The 21,829-nt window shown below is 44.2% G+C and overlaps 2 protein-coding genes across 2 annotated transcripts in view; one reads left to right on the forward strand and one right to left on the reverse strand.

The window, feature by feature from the left end:
* CFAP47 (cilia and flagella associated protein 47) overlaps positions 1 to 21,829 on the reverse strand; it is a 508,792-nt gene that overhangs the window by 461,325 nt on the left and 25,638 nt on the right. Inside the window, exons 7-10 of the mRNA XM_066577980.1 lie at positions 20,980 to 21,140; positions 17,879 to 18,012; positions 15,722 to 15,957; positions 11,427 to 11,616 (exon numbers count right to left, since the gene is read on the reverse strand). Of these exons, the coding sequence (XP_066434077.1) occupies positions 11,427 to 11,616; positions 15,722 to 15,957; positions 17,879 to 18,012; positions 20,980 to 21,140 (721 nt within the window). The remainder of the gene's footprint in view (positions 1 to 11,426; positions 11,617 to 15,721; positions 15,958 to 17,878; positions 18,013 to 20,979; positions 21,141 to 21,829) is intronic.
* Positions 1 to 21,829, forward strand: part of AMELX (amelogenin X-linked) — a 677,225-nt gene that overhangs the window by 453,472 nt on the left and 201,924 nt on the right. The window lies entirely within an intron of this gene.

A 21,829-nucleotide genomic window follows, 5' to 3' on the forward strand; every position in this document is an offset into this window, starting at 1 on the left:
GAACAAGCATCTGTGTAAAATTCTTAAACAATAGTCAACCGAAAAGGTCAAAATCGGCCATTTTAGCCAACTTTCATCATAAGTGACTCCCAGAAGATGGAAATAATTATGGAAAAGAGTTTTTAGGGTGACCAAAGGATAGGACAAGATAAAAAAATCTTATCCATTTCTGTGTTGTTTTAAAGTGTTGTGTCATTAAAGACATTGTAAAGCATATTTCTAGGATATGGCATCAACGTACAATCTGAAAGAGTTTAAATCCTGTCCCATCAATCTCTAGAATGTAGTTGTCTCCTGTTAACTGTGTATTTTTGCATGGGCAGCCTATTATAGCTGTAGTGGTCAGATACCCACCTATCAGACATTCATCCACTAATGATATATGATATATCCTAGTTAGAGATGAGCGAACGTACTCGTCCGAGCTTGATATTCGTGCGAATATTAGGGTGTTCGGGATGCTCGTTACTCTTAACGAGTACCACGTGATGTTCCGGTTACTTTTAGTTTCCTCTCTGAGACGTTAGCGCGCTTTTCTGGCCAATTGAAAGACAGGGAAGGCATTACAACTTCCCCCTGTGACGTTCAAGCCCTATACCACCCCCCTGCTGTGAGTGGCTGGGGCGATCAGATGTCACCCGAGTATAAAAGTCGGCCCCTCCCACGGCTCACCTCAGATGCCGTGTGAGTTAGCTGAGGGACAGTGGTATCGTGTTGGAGCTGCTGTAGGGAGAGTGTTAGGAGTGAGTGTAGGCTTCAAGAACCCCAACGGTCCTTCTCAGGGCCACATCTATCCGTGTGCAGTACTGTGGGGGGTGCTGTTAGCAGTGTTGCACAATTTTTTTTTTTTCAAAATCGGCAGTCTGCAGAGCATTGCGCCTTGCAGTAATACTACAGGGACAGAAGTGGTGCTTAGGTAGGGAGAGTGTTAGGAGTGAGTGTAGGCTTCAAGAACCCCAACGGTCCTTCTTAGGGCCACATCTATCCGTGTGCAGTACTGTGCAGGCTGCTGTTAGCAGTGTTGCATATTTTTTTCTTTTCAAAATCGGCTGTCTGCAGAGCATTGCGCCTTGCAGTAATACTACAGGGAGAGAATTGTGTAGGCAGGGCCAGAAGACATATATTATTGATTGAATATAGTCAGTGGGCCCTCCGTTTCCCAAAAAGGGAAAAATTGTATTTGTCCTGCAGTCTTGCGCCAATTTATTTCCTGCCTGGGAAAAGTAACCGCTGTGCTGCACTTCATATAACTGCATTTCTGTGCAACACATATCTTATCTGATTGAATATAGTCAGTGGGCCCTCCGTTTCCCAAAAAGGGAAACATTCTATTTGTCCTGCAGGCTTGCGCCAATTTATTTGCTGCCTGTGAAATCACTGGTAATACAGCATGCTGAGGGGTAGGGGTAAGCCTAGAGGGCGTGGATGTGGCCGAGGACGCGTAGGCCCAAGTGAGGGTGTGGGCACAGGGCGAGCTCCTGATCAAGGTGTATCGCAGCCGACTGCTGCGCGATTAGGAGAGAGGCACGTTTTTGACGTCCCCACATTCATCGCCCAATTAATGGGTCCACGCGGGAGACCTTTATTAGAAAATGAGCAGTGTGAGCAGGTCCTGTCGTGGATGGCAGAAAGTGCTTCGAGCAAGCTATCATCCACCCAAAGTTCTGCGCCGTCCAGTGCTGCAAATCCAAATCCTCTGGCTGCTACTCCTCCTTCCTCCCAGCCTCCTCACTCCACTACAATGACACATGCTCAGGAGCGGGCAGACTCCCAGGAACTGTTCTTGGGCCCCTGCTCAGATTGGGCAGCAGTGGTTCCTCTCCAAGCAGAGGAGTTTATCGTCACTGATGCCCAACCATTCGAAAGTTCCCGGGGTCCGGGGGATGAGACTGGGGACTTCCGGCAACTGTCTCAAGACCTTTCAGTGGGTGAGGAGTATGATGACGATGAGACACAGTTGTCTTGCAGTGAGGTAGTAGTAAGGGCAGTAAGTCCGAGGGAGGAGCGCACAGAGGATTCGGAGGAAGAGCAGCAGGACGATGAGGTGACTGACCCCACCTGGTGTGCAACGCCTACACAGGACAGGTCTTCAGAGGGGGAGGCACGGGCAGCAGCAGGGCAGGTTGCAAGAGGCAGTGCGGTGTCCAGGGGTAGAGGCAGGGCCAGACCAAATAATCCACCAACTGTTTCCCAAAGCACACCCTCGCGCCATGCCACCCTGCAGAGGCCGAGGTGCTCTAAGGTCTGGCAGTTTTTCACAGAGACGCCTGACGACCGACGAACAGTGGTGTGCAACCTTTGTCGCGCCAAGATCAGCCGGGGAGCCACCACCAACAGCCTCACCACCACCAGCATGCGCAGACATATGATGGCCAAGCACCCCACAAGGTGGGACGAAGGACGTTCACCGCCTCCGGTTTGCACCGCTGCCTCTCCCCCTGTGCCCCAACCTGCCACTGAGATCCAACCCCGCTCTGCGGACACAGGCACTACCGTCTCCTGGCCTGCACCCACACCCTCACCTCCGCTGTCCTCGGCCCCATCCAGCAATGTCTCGCACCGCACCGTCCAGCCGTCGCTAGCGCAAGTGTTTGAGCGCAAGCGCAAGTACGCCGCCACGCACCCGCACGCTCAAGCGTTAACCGTCCACATAGCCAAATTTATCAGCCTTGAGATGCTGCCGTATAGGGTTGTGGAAACGGAGTCCTTCAAAAGTATGATGGAGGCGGCGGCCCCGCGCTACTCAGTTCCCAGTCGCCACTACTTTTCCCGATGTGCCGTCCCAGCCCTGCACGACCACGTCTCCCGCAACATTGTACGCGCCCTCACCAACGCGGTTACTGCCAAGGTCCACTTAACAACGGACACGTGGACAAGCACAGGCGGCCAGGGCCACTACATCTCCCTGACGGCACATTGGGTGAATTTAGTGGAGGCTGGGACAGAGTCAGAGCCTGGGACCGCTCACGTCCTACCCACCCCCAGAATTGCGGGCCCCAGCTTGGTGCTGGTATCTGCGGCGGTGTATGCTTCCTCCACTAAAGCACCCTCCTCCTCCTCCGCAACCTCTGTCTCGCAATCAAGATGTGTCAGCAGCAGCAGCACGTCGCCAGCAGTCGGTGTCGCGCGGCGTGGCAGCACAGCGGTGGGCAAGCGTCAGCAGGCCGTGCTGAAACTACTCAGCTTAGGAGATAAGAGGCACACGGCACAAGAACTGCTGCAGGGTCTGACAGAGCAGACCGACCGCTGGCTTGCGCCGCTGAGCCTCCAACCGGGCATGGTCGTGTGTGACAACGGCCGTAACCTGGTGGCGGCTCTGCAGCTCGGCAGCCTCACGCACGTGCCATGCCTGGCCCACGTCTTTAATTTGGTGGTTCAGCGCTTTCTGAAAAGCTACCCACGCTTGTCAGACCTGCTCGTAAAGGTGCGCCGGCTCTGCGCACATTTCCGCAAGTCCCACACGGACGCTGCCACCCTGCGGACACTGCAACATCGGTTTAATCTGCCAGTGCACCGACTGCTGTGCGACGTGCCCACACGGTGGAACTCTACGCTCCACATGTTGGCCAGGCTCTATGAGCAGCGTAGAGCTATAGTGGAATACCAACTCCAACATGGGCGGCGCAGTGGGAGTCAGCCTCCTCAATTATTTTCAGAAGAGTGGGCCTGGTTGGCAGACATCTGCCAGGTCCTTCGAAACTTTGAGCAGTCTACCCAGGTGGTGAGCGGCGATGCTGCAATCATTAGCGTCACCATTCCTCTGCTATGCATCTTGAGAAGTTCCTGCAAACCATAAAGGCAGCCGCTTTGCGCTCGGAAACAGAGCCGGGGGAAGACAGTATGTCGCTGGATAGTCAGAGCACCCTCCTGTCTATATCTCAGCGCGTTCAGGAGGAGGAGGAGGAGCATGAGGAGGATGAGGAGGAGGGGGAAGAGACAGCTTGGCCCACTGCTGACGGTACCCATGCTGCTTGCCTGTCATCATTTCAGCGTGTATGGCCTGAGGAGGAGGAGGAGGAGGATCCTAAAAGTGATCTTCCTAGTGCGGACAGCCATGTGTTGCGTACAGGTACCCTGGCACACATGGCTGACTTCATGTTAGGATGCCTTTCTCGTGACCCTCGCGTTACACGCATTCTGGCCACTACGGATTACTGGGTGTACACACTGCTCGACCCACGCTATAAGGAGAACCTTCCCACTCTCATTCCCGAAGAGGAAAGGGGTTCGAGAGTGTTGCTATACCACAGGACCCTGGCGGACAAGCTGATGGTAAAATTCCCATCCGACAGCGCTAGTGGCAGAAGGCGCAGTTCCGAGGGCCAGGTAGCAGGGGAGGTGCGGAGATCGAGCAGCATGTACATCCCAGGCAGTGCAACAGTCTTTAAGGGTCTGGACAGCTTTATGGCTCCCCAGCAAGACTGTGTCACCGCTCCCCAGTCAAGGCTGAGTCGGCGGGAGCACTGTAAAAGGATGGTGAGGGAGTACGTAGCCGATCGCACGACCGTCCTCCGTGACGCCTCTGCCACCTACAACTACTGGGTGTCGAAGCTGGACACGTGGCCTGAACTAGCGCTGTATGCCCTGGAGGTGCTTGCTTGTCCTGCGGCTAGCATCTTGTCGGAGAGGGTGTTTAGTGTGGCTGGGGGAATCATCACAGATAAGCGTACCCGCCTGTCAACCGACAGTGCCGACAGGCTAACACTCATCAAGATGAACAAAGCCTGGATTTCCCCAGACTTCTCTTCTCCACCAGCGGACAGCAGCGATACCTAAGCAATAGGTAGGCTGCACCCGCGGATGGAAGCATCGTTCTCTCTCACCATCTAAAACGAGGACATTTCTGCTTCATCAATCTGTGTATAATATTCCTCCTCCTCCTCCTGCTCCTCCTCCTGAAACCTCACGTAATCACGCTGAACGGGCAATTTTTCTTAGGGCCACAAGGCTCACTCATATAATTTTTCTAAAAATTTTTTATACGTTTCAATGCTCTTAAAAGCGTTGGAACTTTAACTTGAAACAATTTTTCGTTAAACTGGGCTGCCTCCAGGCCTAGTTACCACTTAAGCCACATTAACCAAAGCGATTAATGGGTTTCACCTGCCATCTTGGTTGGGCATGGCCAATTTTTACTGAGGTACATTAGTACTGTTGGTACACCAATTTTTTTGGGCCCTCACCTACAGTGTAATCATAGCAATTTCTATGTTCTTCGCCTGCACTCATGGTACAGAAAGGTGTGTGGGGTTGGCCTACACTTTAGCTACATAAATGTAACTTGGGCCTTGGCTATACTGCAGCTACTGAAATGGAACTAAGACTGCGCTCCCACTATACTGCTGCTTCGGAATTGTTCCTGGGGCCTGTGTAGGCTGCTACTATTACTTAAATGGAACTTAGACTATGCTCCTCCTATACTGCTGCTTCGGAATTGTTACTGGGGCCTGTCTTGAGTGCTACTATTACTGAAATGGAACGAAGACTGCGCTCCCACTATACTGCTGCTTCGGAATTGTTACTGGTGCCTGTCTTGAGTGCTACTATTACTGAAATGGAACGAAGACTGCGCTCCCACTATACTGCTGCTTCGGAATTGTTACTGGGGCCTGTCTTGAGTGCTACTATTACTGAAATGGAACTAATACTGTGCTCCCCCTATAATGCTGCTAGTGATATGTTAGTGGGGCCTGTCCTAATGCTACGGCTGAAATGTTACGAATTATGGGCTCTGCCTATACCGCTGCTAATGGTATGTCTCTGGGGTGTGGAAACAGAGGCTTTCCAAAGGCATGATGGTGGCGAGGCCATTTCCCACCAACGCGGTTACTGTTAAGGTGCATATAACCACGGACACGTGGAGAGGACACGTAGTGCCTGAAAAACATCCCCCGCCACGGCCCACTTAATCATGGCCACATTCCGAAAACCAACAAAATAAAACCGCGCTACTAGGTCCGCAGTCACCACCACATTACCACCAATGCGGTTACTGTTAAGGTGCATATAACCACGGACACGTGGAGAGGACACGTAGTGCCTCAAAAACATCCCCCTCCTCCTCCAACAATGAAAACATTCTTGGCAAATGCCTTTGCATTGGTTTGTCTTGTGGCAGTCCAAGAATTTCACCTTAACCGACACAACAAGAGAGCCCCCCACCATCCCCCCGCCACGGCCCACTTAATCCTGGCCACATTCCGAAAACCAACAAAATAAAACCGCGCTACTAGGTCCGCAGTCACCACCACATTACCACCAACGCGGTTACTGTTAAGGTGCATATAACCACGGACACGTGGAGAGGACACGTAGTGCCTCAAAAACATCCCCCTCCTCCTCCAACAATGAAAACATTCTTGGCAAATGCCTTTGCATTGGTTCGTCTGGTGGCAGTCCAAGAATTTCACCTTTACCGACACAACAAGAGAGCCCCCCCACCATCCCCCCACCACGGCCCACTTAATCCTGGCCACATTCCGAAAACCAACAAAATAAAACCGCGCTACTAGGTCTGCAGTCACCACCACATTACCACCAACGCGGTTACTGTTAAGGTACATATTACCAGTCTGACTGGGGCATGCAGACACCTTGACAGAATGAATAGTGTGTGGCACATAGGTTCCCCATTGCTATGCCCACGTGTGCAGCTCCTGATGGCGGTGGGACAGGATTATATTTCTCATTGCTTCTGTACAGCATTGTGGGCTATCGCCCCACCACTTTTAAAGAGGGTCGCTGCCTAGCCGTGCCAACCCTCTGCAGTGTGTGCCTGCAGTTCCTCCTCATGGCAGACGCACTTATAAATAGACATGAGGGTGGTGTGCCATGAGGGCAGCTGAAGGCTGCGCAGGGACAGTTTGGTGTGCGCTGTGGACACTGCGTCGTGCAGGGGGGAGGGGGGTTGGGCAGCATGTAACCCAGGAGAAGTGGCAGCAGAGTGTCATGCAGGCAGTGATTGTGCTTTGTTGTAGGTAGTGTGGTGCTTAGCTAAGGTATGCCATGCTAATGAGGGCTTTTCAGAAGTAAAAGTTGTTGGGAGGGGGGGGGGGGGCACTCTTGCCGGTATTGTGGCTTAATAGTGGGACCTGTGAACTTGAGACGCAGCCCAACATGTAGCCCCTCGCTTGCCCTATCCGTTGCTGTGTCGTTCCCATCACTTTCTTGAATTGCCCAGATTTTCACACATGGAAACCTTAGCGAGCATCGGTGAAATACAAAAATGCTCGGGTCGCCCATTGACTTCAATGGGGTTCGTTACTCGAAACGAACCATCGAGCATTGCGGAAATTTCGTCCCGAGTAACGAGCACCCGAGCATTTTGGTGCTCGCTCATCTCTAATCCTAGTATATTCACAGAAGGGGCAGTGAGAAAAAAGTCTCCAAAATTATAGTAAAGCCCTATCACAGAGGTGACTTTCAAGTAAAAAAAGATGATTTTTATTAGAAAATTATTAAAATAAAACACGTAAGGGCACAACAAACATGACAAAAACCGTTTTAAAACGTAGTGTAGCAAATGTTAGAACACGCCTAACACAATTGCCAAGAAGAAAGAGGGTCGGCCAACAAGAATCTAGATCTAGTATGGGGGTCCCGGATGAAACTTTTGGACCTGCAGATCCAGAATATTGTGGCTTGACCCGTAACACTTCAGGTTGCAATCACTCAATGTCCTACCCCAATTGATAGATGTAATGGTGAAACGGGTATAGGAGTGTTGTGATTCAAGCGGAAGGAAACAATCTGTTTTTTCGGCTATTAATTAGTGTCCGGCTAATTGGTAATATTCGTTAGCCCAGATAGCAGCAGCCGATCTCGTGTATGCAATTGTGTTGGGATTTCGTCATTGATAATAAAATTGGTTTCGATAACCTGAGTCCTAAAAGTGTCGGAATCGCAATTGATCCCAACACCAATAAATTTGTATAGATTTGGTACTGATCTCTGCGCCAAATCTCTTACTTCTGGCAGAGTCTCTCAGCGATCACTGAGACTTGACAGAATTTCAGTAATAAGGGTCATAACAGTCAATGCCAGGTAGGACCCTAGAGCTCCAATTATTATTTTTACTCAATAATTGTTCATTTTTACTCTTTCTGCTCAACGCGTTTCACCACTAGATTCGGTGGATCATCAGGAGCTTAGTGAGATCAGATCTTATTGAGGAGATTTTGAAAAAGTCTTAATAGGCTCAAATGACAAAAAATCAGATGTCCTAACAGAGAGGAGACAACTGTTTCGGCAGATTGTTTAGGAGATGAACAAAATATACAAGAAGTCTCTGTTCGTAGGTCCTTTGTGCTATCAGGAGACAGAACATACAGCTAAACCAGCGTCCCCTTGAGGTATTAACAATATAGCGCTGGGCTGATGCCCTGGAAATATTTCTCCTTCTAGGCGAAGATTTAGGATGTAAGAGAGACTCCTAATTAATCAGGATGAACAGCTCACTTTTGGATGTATGAGATTGTTCACCCAAGCCTAATATGCTCTCCACACACTCGGAGCGATTACCATATGATGTGTCAGGATTTCATGACGCACTCACGCCTAGGCACGCCGAAATTCCACCCCTCAATTCCGATTGGCCATGACGCGGCCTGTGCGGCCCCCGCATACGGCGAGCTACCTTAGATCCTCCCAGTGTATAAATTAAGGAGGATCCAGGATTGCACTGTCCCGCTTAGGACACCTTGCGGGAGCAATCGCTATTGTATCTCGGACTATTGTTAGTGTATATAGGATCACAATAAGAATTAGCACCTTAATCATCCTATAGGGCACGGTTTTGAAAGAAACTGCATATGTCTACCACGCATGGCTGGTAAACAAATAGGCGTACTCTGTCCCGATTGGTCTTGAGGGATAAACCACACCTTAAAGGGAGGGCTCTGGGCTTTATAAGGCAAGCATTTTCCACCTAACGCTCATTCCATAGCCTACCATCTGGGCTATGGACACCAGCCTTTTTTGTTTTCATCTTGTATCCATCTACTTTCTTCTGTCATTTTGACACATAAGGGGAGAAGAGGTCTGGGTGGGAACCTCCGGGTATTACCCTAAGAATGGAGCTAGAAATAGCATAGCCTCTCATAACTGACATGTGTTATATTGGAGCATTTTCTCCACCTACTATCCACCGAGTTTGGATTTAGGGCTATCTTGATACACATGCCGATTTGAAGCTTCAATCTATTTTAAAGAGCAGATTAGGTTTGGGTGAACAATCTTATACATCGTAGGTGGGTTGACTGCCTTCATTGACTAGGAGGCTTTCTTATACCCCAATCTCGGCTCAGAAGGGATGATATCTCCAGAACATCAGCCCAGTATGATATTGCCCATATTCTAATGGGACGCTGATTGAGCTGTATGTTCTGTCTTTTGACAGTAAAGAAAAGGACCTAAGAATTGAGATTCCCTTTTATACTATGTTCACCTCCTCAAACATCCTGCGGAGAGCATATTAGGCTTGGGTGAACAACCTCATACATCCAAAAGTGAGCTGTTCATCCTGATTAATTAGGAGTCTCTCTTACATCCTAAATCTTCGCCTAGAAGGAGAAATATTTCCAGGACATCAGCCCAGCGCTATATTGTTAATACCTCAAGGGGACGCTGGTTTAGCTGTATGTTCTGTCTCCTGATAGCACAAAGGACCTACGAACAGAGACTTCTTGTATATTTTGTTCATCTCCTAAACAATCTGCCGAAACAGTTGTCTCCTCTCTGTTAGGACATCTGATTTTTTTGTCATTTGAGCCTATTAAGACTTTTTCAAAATCTCCTCAATAAGATCTGATCTCACTAAGCTCCTGATGATCCACCGAATCTAGTGGTGAAACGCGTTGAGCAGAAAGAGTAAAAATGAACAATTATTGAGTAAAAATAATAATTGGAGCTCTAGGGTCCTACCTGGCATTGACTGTTATGACCCTTATTACTGAAATTCTGTCAAGTCTCAGTGATCGCTGAGAGACTCTGCCAGAAGTAAGAGATTTGGCGCAGAGATCAGTACCAAATCTATACAAATTTATTGGTGTTGGGATCAATTGCGATTCCGACACTTTTAGGACTCAGGTTATCGAAACCAATTTTATTATCAATGACGAAATCCCAACACAATTGCATACACGAGATTGGCTGCTGCTATCTGGGCTAACGAATATTACCAATTAGCCGGACACTAATTAATAGCCGAAAAAACAGATTGTTTCCTTCCGCTTGAATCACAACACTCCTATACCCGTTTCACCATTACATCTATCAATTGGGGTAGGACATTGAGTGATTGCAACCTGAAGTGTTACGGGTCAAGCCACAATATTCTGGATCTGCAGGTCCAAAAGTTTCATCCGGGACCCCCATACTAGATCTAGATTCTTGTTGGCCGACCCTCTTTCTTCTTGGCAATTGTGTTAGGCGTGTTCTAACATTTGCTACACTACGTTTTAAAACGGTTTTTGTCATGTTTGTTGTGCCCTTACGTGTTTTATTTTAATAATTTTCTAATAAAAATCATCTTTTTTTACTTGAAAGTCACCTCTGTGATATGATATATCCTAGGGACAATATCTAGGACAATATCTTGAAACAATTGTCGAATGATCCAATTAGTGAACAGATATCACTTTTTTATTAAAGCATGCCATAATTCAACATTCTTATATACGATATACACCTAGATCAGGGTTTCTACCGGGCTTCACTAGCATGACCATGATTATGATATAAACTTTTCCATTGGTCATTCTCCATACAAAAATGTTTAAAAACTATCACGATTCATCTGAAAATTTTCCTCTTGAACTCAGTATAACATTAAACTAAACACAAAAGGAGTTAGTTATATAATTAAACCAGTCATTGGTGCAACCACAGAAACAACTGTGTACTGTATGATCACTTCGGTAAAAACGGCTCCCCAGTTGTGCCGCACCAAAAACTTGGGTGCACCGCACCAGCGAGGCTCCTTCACAGTGTGAAAACTACTATCCTAGATAACCTCAGCTAGTTTATTCTGCTCCAAACACTGCCACACTGTACTTACTATTAGTTGGATAGGAATATAATGCAACTTAGCAGGTTGGCAAATGTTTATTACATTGGATATGTACTAATTAACTTCTGTGCTTTATATTATTTCATTAGAAGTAGAGGTTTCTTGAGTACCTGGGGTTTCTTCTTTTTGTACACAGCTCACACTCAGCAGCACCATTAATGGATTTTAGCAGCTTGCTTTTCATTTTTGTGCTCATAAACGTAGCCACAAGATAAACTCTATAATTTTCAGTTCCTTTAAGAACATAGAATTCTTTGAATCTGGAAAATCACTGCTTATACAATACACGTGAACGGTAACTATGCTTAAAAGTCATCAATTAGATCACAAGTACCAGGAAAAACTTAGAACAGCTTACCAGGGTTGACTTTCATGATAATTTTCTTGGTTAAAGGTTTGCAGACTGCAGTAAAACTCAGCTTTTTCTTCAGAAAGGCTTTCATTTTCAAAGGCAGCAAATTTTCATCTGATGTGGGACCCAAAATATCTACCACTTGTTTCACATTAAAGGTTCCTACTTGATGTGGTACAAATGAAAACATCACTTCCTAGAGAACAAAAAAGGATAGAAGCAATAATGTAACGGAAGAGACAGCAAAAGAATTGATTGCTATATTTTTCGTACTAAAAATTGCTCTTATGGAAAAGATCTTCAATTTTAGGGCTTTTAGCTACAGTCAAGCAAAATGTCAGCAATCCAAAAGGTAGAGAAAATAAAGCTATAACTCATTGTGTTTTCCACAGTGCACTTTAAAGCCCAGCTCTAAATTATGTGTCTTTTTTTTTTTGTTGCATGGTAATCTGCGATACCTTCCTAATGCTAAACTTCAAAAATCTATTTAATTTGAATGTTTCAATTGAAATGTAAATTTTGTGTTCCATTAAATGTGTTAGAACTATTACATTTTGTTTCAGTTATGCCTTAGAAAAATGAGTTATGTTCATTCCCTTTAAAAATAAGTGGTTACACCTCAACATTCTTCATTTTTCAGATGATTTTTCAAATTCAGTATGTCCCTGGATAGAAAAGGCATTGAAGCCTCACAAGTACTTCCAGAGCGGTTTCTTTTAGTTGATGAGGGAGAAATGTCATAAAGATGAAATACTCTGTTTTTCCTATTGAAACAGTGGCAGGTATTCCAATTATTGTGTGATGCTTACTTGAGGGTCAAGTGCATAGAGGCTACAAAACGATACACACAGAATATACAGAAAAGGGCTGGAAAGCTCAGCACCGGCAGAATGAATTGTTTTATGGTGCTGTGAACATCACCATAAGATGCTATTGTAGAAATAACTATCTGATGATAGTTTGGTGCACAGCATTGATAACGGTACTGTGCTGCAAGGTAATCCAATTCTGATCATCTGTAAATGCACTGCTGACCACTTGCTGTATTACAGATCAGCTTTTTCAGTGCTGCAATATTTAGGCTGGCCATAGACATTAGACAGCTGCGGGCCAAACGTTCATTCTACCAACAGTTATCTCTCCCACCCACCTACCACACCCATACGGATGCATGCTCGGCTCAGCTCATGTGTGCTGAATGGGAAAAATGGAGAAAGCCACAGCCAGACACCTCAACTTCAGATACAACTACCCGATCCTTAGCATCCCATGGGGTAGAGTAAGGTAAGGAGTCCCTCGTAAACAACAAATGGTCATCAACCAAAATTGGAGGGTTGAGGCAATATACATCTAATCAATGTGCTGTTAGCTTAAAACTGTTAGCAGCATTGCTTAGTTACTCACAGTTTGCTTTAAAAGGCTACTCATAAAACAGAAATCAATGGCATATCAATAGGATATACCATGAATGTCTGATCAGCAGGGGTTCAAATACTGTGACCTTGTGACCGCTAGAACAAAGTTTCCTGCTAGCTGTGTTCAGGCTTCTCCAAGATAGCGGGATGGCTGAGGCTGACCATTAATTTTAATGGGCAGACTATAAAGCCTACGGAGAAAGTGAAGTAGAGCCAAGAGGAGATAAAGTAACATTGTGCTTTAGTAGCACCACTGTCACTGCATGCATCTAACATCCACAAGTAAATATAGCATTTGGGTGAGTAAGAACAGGAATCCAATAGTTCACCTATTGTCTACTTTGTTTGTCACTTTGTCTAAATTCTGTTCAAATGGATTATATTCTATATCATTATAAGGGTTGGATCTGTTTTTATACAGAACTCAAAAACCCTTTCTTCCTTTCACGCAGCCATAGAGTTGAATGATTTTTTTTTTCTTTCTTTAAGATACTGTATAATGTTTGGAGCCTCCGGAGAAAATCTAGCACAAAAGCTCAGACAAAATAGCACAGCATGCTGCATTAGTTCATTGAAAAAAATTCTGGCCCAGATGCCGGAAGCCAGATGGACCCCACTATAGCATAGCGAACCCGGCGAATCCAGTATTTGCATTGTTTGGCTTTACATATTTGCACTGACATTGAGAAACGTCTGGCCTCCATGTACGTTGAGCAGTGGTTCACAGACTCAGTCAATAACGAAGTATGAGTCTATAATTTGGGCTGCTTCATATAGTTTTTATTATTATGAAGGAACAACAGAGAACACAGCAGTGTCAGTGAGCGTGACTGGAGGATGAGAGTCATATGCACTTTTCTATGACGTTGGAGTTGCCTTCAGAGAGCATACTGCTAAGCTAAAGACTATGAGATCCAGTTGGTGATGATCTGCTGCCCTAACCAACAAGCTCATACCCATTTATAACACTGCGCTTTCTGCCTCGTGTGAAGTAAAGCATTTCTTAACCCCTTAGTGACAAAACTTTTTTTTCGTTTTTCCATTTTCTTCTTTCCTCCCCTCTTTTAAAAAAATCCTAACTCCTTTATTTATCCATCAACATAGCTGTATGAGAGCTTGTTTTTTGTCGAACGAGCTGTATTTTTCAACAGTACTATTTAATGTACCATATAATGTACTAAAAACGTTTTAGAAATTCTAACTGGAGTAAATTGAAAAAAAAAATGACATTCCACCATCTTTTGGTGCATCTTATATTTACAGCGCACAAACTGCAACAAAAATGACATGCCAGCTTTATTCTATGGGTCAGTACGATTACTACGATACCAAGATTATATCGTTTTTTTTGCTGTACTACTTGTATTTTTTTTCAAAGATATTTAATTTTTAAAAATTGTTTTCTGCCGCCATATTCTGTGCGCAATAACTTTTTAATTTTGTTTTTTGACATAGTTGTGTGGGGGCTCATTTTTTGCGGGACATCTTGTAATTTCCATTGGTACCATCATAGTGTGCATACAAATTTTTTTATTGCATTTTTGGTGTTATTTTTTTTAATGACGATGTTCATTGTGTGGGGTAAATAATGTGTTACTTTGATAGACTGGACTTTTACAGACGCAGTAATACTAAATATGTACTTTTGTTTTATTATTTAGATTTTATGTTATAAATATGGTAAAAGGGTCTTTTTTAAGTTTTTTAAAAACTTTTATTACTTTTTTTAAATAATTAGTAAAACTGTATTGATCTTACTTTTACTTTTTTTTTAATCCCCAGAGGGGACAACAACTTGTGGTACTTTGATGCTTTGATCGCTTCTGCAGTATGATGTAATGCCATAGCATTACATCATACTGCTTTCGGGCAGGCAGTCTATCAAGCCACCCTACAGGGATGGCTTGATAGACATTCTGCCATGACAGCTCTGGGGCCTTTCAGAAGGCCCCTGGCTGCCATGATACCAGCACAGCTCCCTACAATCTCATCGCAGGGGGCCGTACGGCTTTAGTGGATTGACAGTGGCATTTAAAGGGTTAACAGCTCCGATGAGACCATCCTTGTGTCCACTTCAGTTATTAAACCATTCACAAAGGGTCAAGAGACACACATAATAACTGACCCATTTAGGCCAGGCTCACGCGACCTAGTTGGATTCTGAATGCGGGAGCCCACATCGGATTCTGGCTGTGAGTCCAGCCGGTGACCCTGCATATGGCAATTAATTGTATTGCAGATGTCCATAGAGGCTCACAGGCGGTTATGCACAGTACAGGTTTTTTTGCTTGTTCTTCCTGTGCCGACGCTTAGCGATGACGCAAGTGCCCGCAGCCCATAAACAATGTTAATTTCGTATGGACTGTGGGTCAGATGCCTCAATAGAGACCGTCTGCACAAAATCCGCTGTAAAATAGAGCATTCTGCAATTTTTCTTCCGTTCGCGGAATACGCAGTTTGTCTTCACGAGTGTGAAGAAAAATTCGAAAATGCATGCTTTACAATGGTTGTGTATCACCGTGGAAAGTCCGTGCGGGTGCTGATCGCGGAATCCGCAATTGAAATCCAGTCGTGTGAGGCGAGTATGATTCTGAATGCAGATGTAAATGTAAATGGAGAAGAAGTAAATCAAGATCAGTTTAAGGAAAGTATATTTTACATCATATACTGATTTACACTGTAAAATGCTGCTCCCAGTGCAGTTAGGCTTTACAATCCTATTAGTGCATCTAGTACACAGCAAAACACTATAACAAGTTTGTCAAGTTAATTAATATGTATTGAGCAATGCACAAATACTTGTTAACAGGCTTTCTATTTCAGAACAGCTTTATCTTGCACAGTAATACAATGCTACTTGGTAGATTTAGATAAATGTGTTTGTACCTGAGAATGTCCTGCCTCTATCTTTCCATTAGCAGGAGAGATATGAAAATGGGATATCTTGCGAAAGCTAAACACCACAGGGAGGAACTGAGATTCATTTTTTAGTGAGCAATGAATATCGATCTTTTCACCAATCAAGCATTCCTTAAAATTGTACACAGTTCCTGGGCTGAATGTTAACGCGACAGGGAACGCAGAGCCAGTGACAGCCAATTCCACATGGCACTTCTTAAGTCCTGTGCCAAGGATATAAAACAGCAAAAGCAATTAATTACTCTACAACAACCTAAATTCATAGCTTATAACTATACAATATCTTACTGGTTTGATGGCTTTTCGACCTCTCCTAATTCATTAATGATTTGTGCATGATTACATGTACAATATACTGACCACATTTATCCGGTCCCTTTGCTCCCATTATTTGTCCCATGATGTACCTCAGAGCATTAATTTAAAAAAATTGCTGGATCATACATAGTCATGGCTCACAAATAAATTATATATAAATAAGCATAATATTTTCTGTAAACTGTACAATTTTACATTGTATAGAAGTACAGTATAAGGGGTAAGTTATTTAAGTAGTTTTCCAGGACTTAGATATTGATGGCCTACGGTAATTTTACAATAGGTTATCGGTATTAGATTGGTGGGGGCAGACAGAAGAAAATAATATAGAATAGGAGCTCAGGACTCAGGTCAAACCATATATAACAGTCAGCTTACGAAGTGAATTCAACTCACTTGAGCAGTACAGGGAGAGGGATTAGCCCTAGTCACTCATCCCATATGTACCAGGGAAGACCTCAGCAGATATCTTCAAGAAACATACAGATATCATCCATCAGTAGGAAAACATTTATCTTGAGTCCTGGGTGACTATTGTGTATTATTTGTTTCTTCTGTCTTTTACTGCTTAACCTGGAGTCTGGTAATTCGGTGACATGGAGGCCAACCCTGGTTGGGAAATACCAGTGGTTTTCCATGTACTGTCCTATTGAGATTATATCTGGCACCAAATAGTGCCACAAACCCATTGGGTACTTGTCTCCTATATTTTTTAAATGTAATGCCCCAATCTGTGTTTGGTTTATTTTTTATATATATGTTATAGTGTGTTGGGGTTGAAAGGAAACTCTGTGCTCAGGCAAGCGTTGCGGATTCTTCACTGGTCTGTGACATCACGTCCATTGGCCTTTATGAAACTCAGTGAATGGGAGTGAGCTGCAATACCAGTCACTATACGATGTACGAGGATCTACAATAAAAAGGCCAAAATGCTCAACCACTGCAGCCCATTCAAACAGCTGTTCAGCGAGGGTGCCGAAATAGACCTACCACTGATTTAATTTTGATAACCTATCTTGAGAACAGGTCATCGATATCTGAGTCCTGGAAACCTTTTAAGACTTAAGTTACATTCTCAGTTCTTTAAGACTTAAATTACTTAAATGATGTGTGCTATAAAGGCGTACATTTCTGCTATAATTTGCGCCAAATACTAGACCCACCATGCCAGATGAATCCGTCAACTTTTCTACTACTTGTGAATTGTGATGAGAAAAGCATAAACATTCAAAATGTCACAAATTTTTGTGCAAAAATGGCAAGTGACAAAGCTTGTAACTTTTTTATGCCAAAAAATGGCGTAAAGCCCTTCATAAATTTCCTTCTTTCACAAAATTTTTCTAAGACATTTTAAACATTTACTATTTTTGCAGTAGAGTAGAAGACAGAAAGAGTCACACAATTGATACATTAGGCAAGTGTTCAAAATTACTAGATTTGTAGAGTTATATAACTACCAACTATTTCTCAACATCCATTGTATCGCAAAAGGGAACTAAAAAGGCTACAACTACAGGGCCACTACTATTTTGCTCAGCTATGGTCTTTTAATGAGCCAGGTTCTCCTACAGCTATTAGGTAGCTGAGTATTGCCCATTGCCAATATATTGCTGGTATTCAGCTTTCTTGAGCAACGCAGTCACAACTTTCCAGTAATGAGTGCAATTAAAGAAGTGAGCTCCGCAACATGTTCAGTGGCATTTCTGAAAGGGCTCACCTAAAAAGGGGGCATACAGACCATCTGGGAGCCTTTTCATGGGTCTGTTCTGGCTATACATGCATTTAAATTGCGAAGAATGCAAGTACCTTTATGAAACACACTCTTGTCTGCATCTGATTGGAGGAATCCATCTTTACTTCCAATTGGTTCAAACCTCATAAACAGAGCATAATCCTGTTGAGATGGAATCCGATTTGTTCTGATGTCTTCATCTAACTGCCTGCAAAAGGTTTGTACAGTGTGATATCATTTAGAAATGAAGAAGTGTATGTATGTCTATGCTATAAAGTACAATCTTTTCTAGTCTGAAATAACTTTATTGGAATTTACACGTATTTACACGTATAGAAAATTCTCCTCACGGGGGGTATAAACAGTGTAATACAAAGCAACACACATAATACACAACATCCACACAGAGTGTAGAATGTAAACTAGGAATTAGTAATTAAGTTAAGTTTATTATTAGTAAAAGTGAACTGAAATCAAGTAAGCAGAGCCCAGCAACCCTCCTCTCTCTTAGCCTTAACATACATTTTTCAAGTGGTGAGTAGTCGAGAGAGACCAGATATGTCATGATAAATAGACCAGGGAAGCCAAGTCTTGAGAAAAAGGTCCATGTTATCTTCTCTGAAAACTAACAATTTTTCGTTTAGCATCTTTCTTGAAACTCTGGAATGGATTGGATTAATTTGAAGAGTGGTGATAGCCATTGAGAGGCAATGTAAATTCAAATATATTGAGAAAGTTTATGTTGTTGATTACTAAACACAAGGAGTTTGTCAGCCAGGAGACAAGTCGATGGAGAGAGGGGGAATGTTTTGCCAAGAATACTAGATATAAGGTTAACTATGTACCTCCAAAGGGACTTCACTATTGGGCATGTCCACCAAATATGTGATGTCATTCCTAGTAAATTGCAGGCTCTGAAACAGGTAGGGGAAGTAATTGTGGAGAATTTATGGATTACTGAGGGGGCAAAATAAGGTCTATGTAGTATCTTGAATGATGATTCAGACAGAGTTACTTGATGACTACCTTTAGACATGAAAGTACAGCAATGTTGCCACCTAGCTAGAGAGAGAGATATTTAAGACTGATTCCCAGCGTTTCATAAAATGGAGCTAAGAGGGATATCATCACTCCTTAAGGCCTCATGTCCACGGGGAAAAGAAGAATTAAAATCAGCAGCGGATTTTAAATCTTCTCCCGCCCGCGGATCCGCACCCCATAGGGATGCATTGACCACCCGCGGGTAGATAAATACCCGTGGATGGTCAATAAAAGGGAATTTAAAAAAATATGGAGCATGAAAAAAAATAGACATGCTCCATTTTTGTGCGGGTCTCCAGCGAGGACGGCTCCCACAGGCTTCTATTGAAGCCTATGGAAGCCGTCCGGATCCGCGGGAGACCTAAAAAAGGAATAAACTTACCCACAGCGGACCGGGCAGATCTTCTCTTCTTCGCGGCCGGATCTTCTTTCTTCGGCCCGGCGGATGTGCCTGGCGCATGCGCGTGGCACGCTGCCGGCGTGCCGAGCACATCCGATGGCCGAAGAAAGAAGATCCAGCCGTGAAGAAGAGAAGACCTGCCCGGTCTGCTGCGGGTAAGTTTATTCTTATTTATTCTTATTTTCAGCCCTCATGTACGCGGGGCAGGGGGGACCCGCTACGGATTAATATTCCATGGAGAATCCGTAGCGGGCCTGACTTTACCCGTGGACATGAGGCCTAAGGAAAGCACCTAGAAGGTGAGTGAGCAGACTTATAAGGCCATTTGCATAGACCTGTATAAAGTGTCAGATATTGATTTGCAGGAATCCTGGTATTCAATAGGTGGCGCTGCAGAGGTATTGTTCCATCTTCCTTATTTACATATAGTTCCCAGAGTCTCTTCACTCATGTCCTAGGTGTCTCCTTAAGGAGTGATGATACCCCTCCCGACTCACATAATTGGCATCTCACTAGCCAAGCCAGAATCCTACTGCACACTGATGAGGGTCAAAACCCTAAAACAGCTGCCTGTGTATGGAGTATGTCTTGGTTTTAAATTCCCAATCATTGTTTTATAGATCTGTATAAAGGGTCGGACATTGATCTGCAGGAATGCTGCCATCCAATAGGTGGCACTGCAGAGATTTTATTCCATCTTCCTTATTTGCATATAAAAGGGTGCTTAACTTCTGGTGGAGGTGGATTTAGTAGAGTACAATCTTTTTAAAACTATCTGCCCAAATAAAACATCATGATGTGATCAACTCATTTTTGACCACCATATTGGATAGAACATCATGCTGCTGCTAATAGCAGCAGAAACCTGAAAGTAAACGTCTTCAAGCCCAATCGCTCTACCATATGGTGGGTCTGCCATAATATGACTCCCACAGTCTATTGTGGGTCCATTCTAAATCACTGTGTCCTTCCGCTTTTATACGATGGTACACAAAGGTTTTTTTCTCATGCATTTCATATGCTCTGTAAAAAGCTGTGACATGCTGCATTGTATGCAGTATTACAAACACAGTGTTGATATATGGCGAAATACAGAGGAATTTATGGCATTAAAAAGTTGTACGTTTTGTCGCAAGCTCAACCTGAGAGAAAATTGGCAACTTTTTCTGTGTTAGTGCAGGCTTCGCCAGTTTCCCAAAAAGGGGTGTGGCTTATCTGGAGACAATGTAGCCACTCCAGACCAACAGATTTATGTACAATTTCCACTAGAAACTGTCATAAATTACGCTATAGATTTATGCCAGGTAGGACCTGACATACATTTCTGTGTAGGCACACAAAGGTGCCGAGATGCACCTAATACATGAAGAGGCCTGTACCTCTTCATGTATCACATGCATCATGCGCTGGGGTAATTATACTAAGACCGGTCTTGGGAACGCTGTAAATGTCCCCTAGAGTGCCTTTAATACAGCCCTGCAGCCACTCTGAATGGTGAGAGAGTGATTCTACCATATATTTGTAGCCAGGAAGAATTTTCCCTATAACATGAGACTATTGCCAACCCCTTGATTAGGATTTTTACTTTCTTCTGCCTTCCTTTTGCTTTCCTTCTTTTTGATTAATATGTTGTAATTCTGGTAAAAATGTGCACTATTTGACATTGTTTTTTAAACACGACTCCCAATGCCCCGATTTATATTATGTGTAAAAATGCTAAAACATATTACTCACTTGGGACTAAAACAAACAGTAAGAATAGTTTTCTGGAAAGGTAAAAGAACTCCGTCATTGGGACAGCAGGTAAGTATACTAGAGACTTCCGGATCACTCGTCCTGTTCCAGTAATCCATGTCTTGCAGAGCAGCATCTGTACTTTTATGAATGTCAGTGCCCTGTAAAGCAATAGGATATTAAAGCTTATTCTATAGATATGTACATTTAGACATACAGATGTAGAAATGATCATGGAAAGACTGGTATAAGGCAATGGTGGCAACACAGCCATGGCAGACTGCTAAATCAGTAAGGTATAGGTTAACCATACGTATCTGAATCCCGCCAACCAGTATACACTGGTTGGACACCCACTGGCGTTTTTTTCTGCACTGCGCTGCAAGAGTAAGTGAAAACTCTCGCAGCACAGTGCGAGAAAAAAAAACGGGATCACGCCGGGATATCGCCAGTCTTTTCGAAAGGGCCAGCGGCAGCAGCGCTAGCCCCATTGAAAAGATATGGAGAATACCGTTGACTTCTGCCACAGCTGTCACAGCTGTGGCAGGAGTTTCCTTCATCCCCGCGGGGACCACGGGGATGAAGGAATCCTCTGCTACAGCTGTCACAGCTGTGACAGCTGTGGCAGAAGTGCAGCATGCTATCCCATTGCTTTCAATGGGATCAGCGCTGCTGCCAGTCCCATTGAAAGCAGTGGTTTGTGGCAAACCCTGCAGTATGATTTTCGGGGAAGGGCTTGAAATATAAACCCTGAAAGTCATCAATAAGTGGTAAAAAAAATTTTTTTTAAATTACTCACCTCTCCGCCGCTCAGACGCGTCCTCCGGCTGGCTCCCTGACACTGCTGTCC

The sequence above is a fragment of the Eleutherodactylus coqui genome, chromosome 1, assembly GCF_035609145.1.
Source record: "Eleutherodactylus coqui strain aEleCoq1 chromosome 1, aEleCoq1.hap1, whole genome shotgun sequence".
Classification (NCBI taxonomy): Eukaryota; Metazoa; Chordata; class Amphibia; order Anura; family Eleutherodactylidae; genus Eleutherodactylus; species Eleutherodactylus coqui.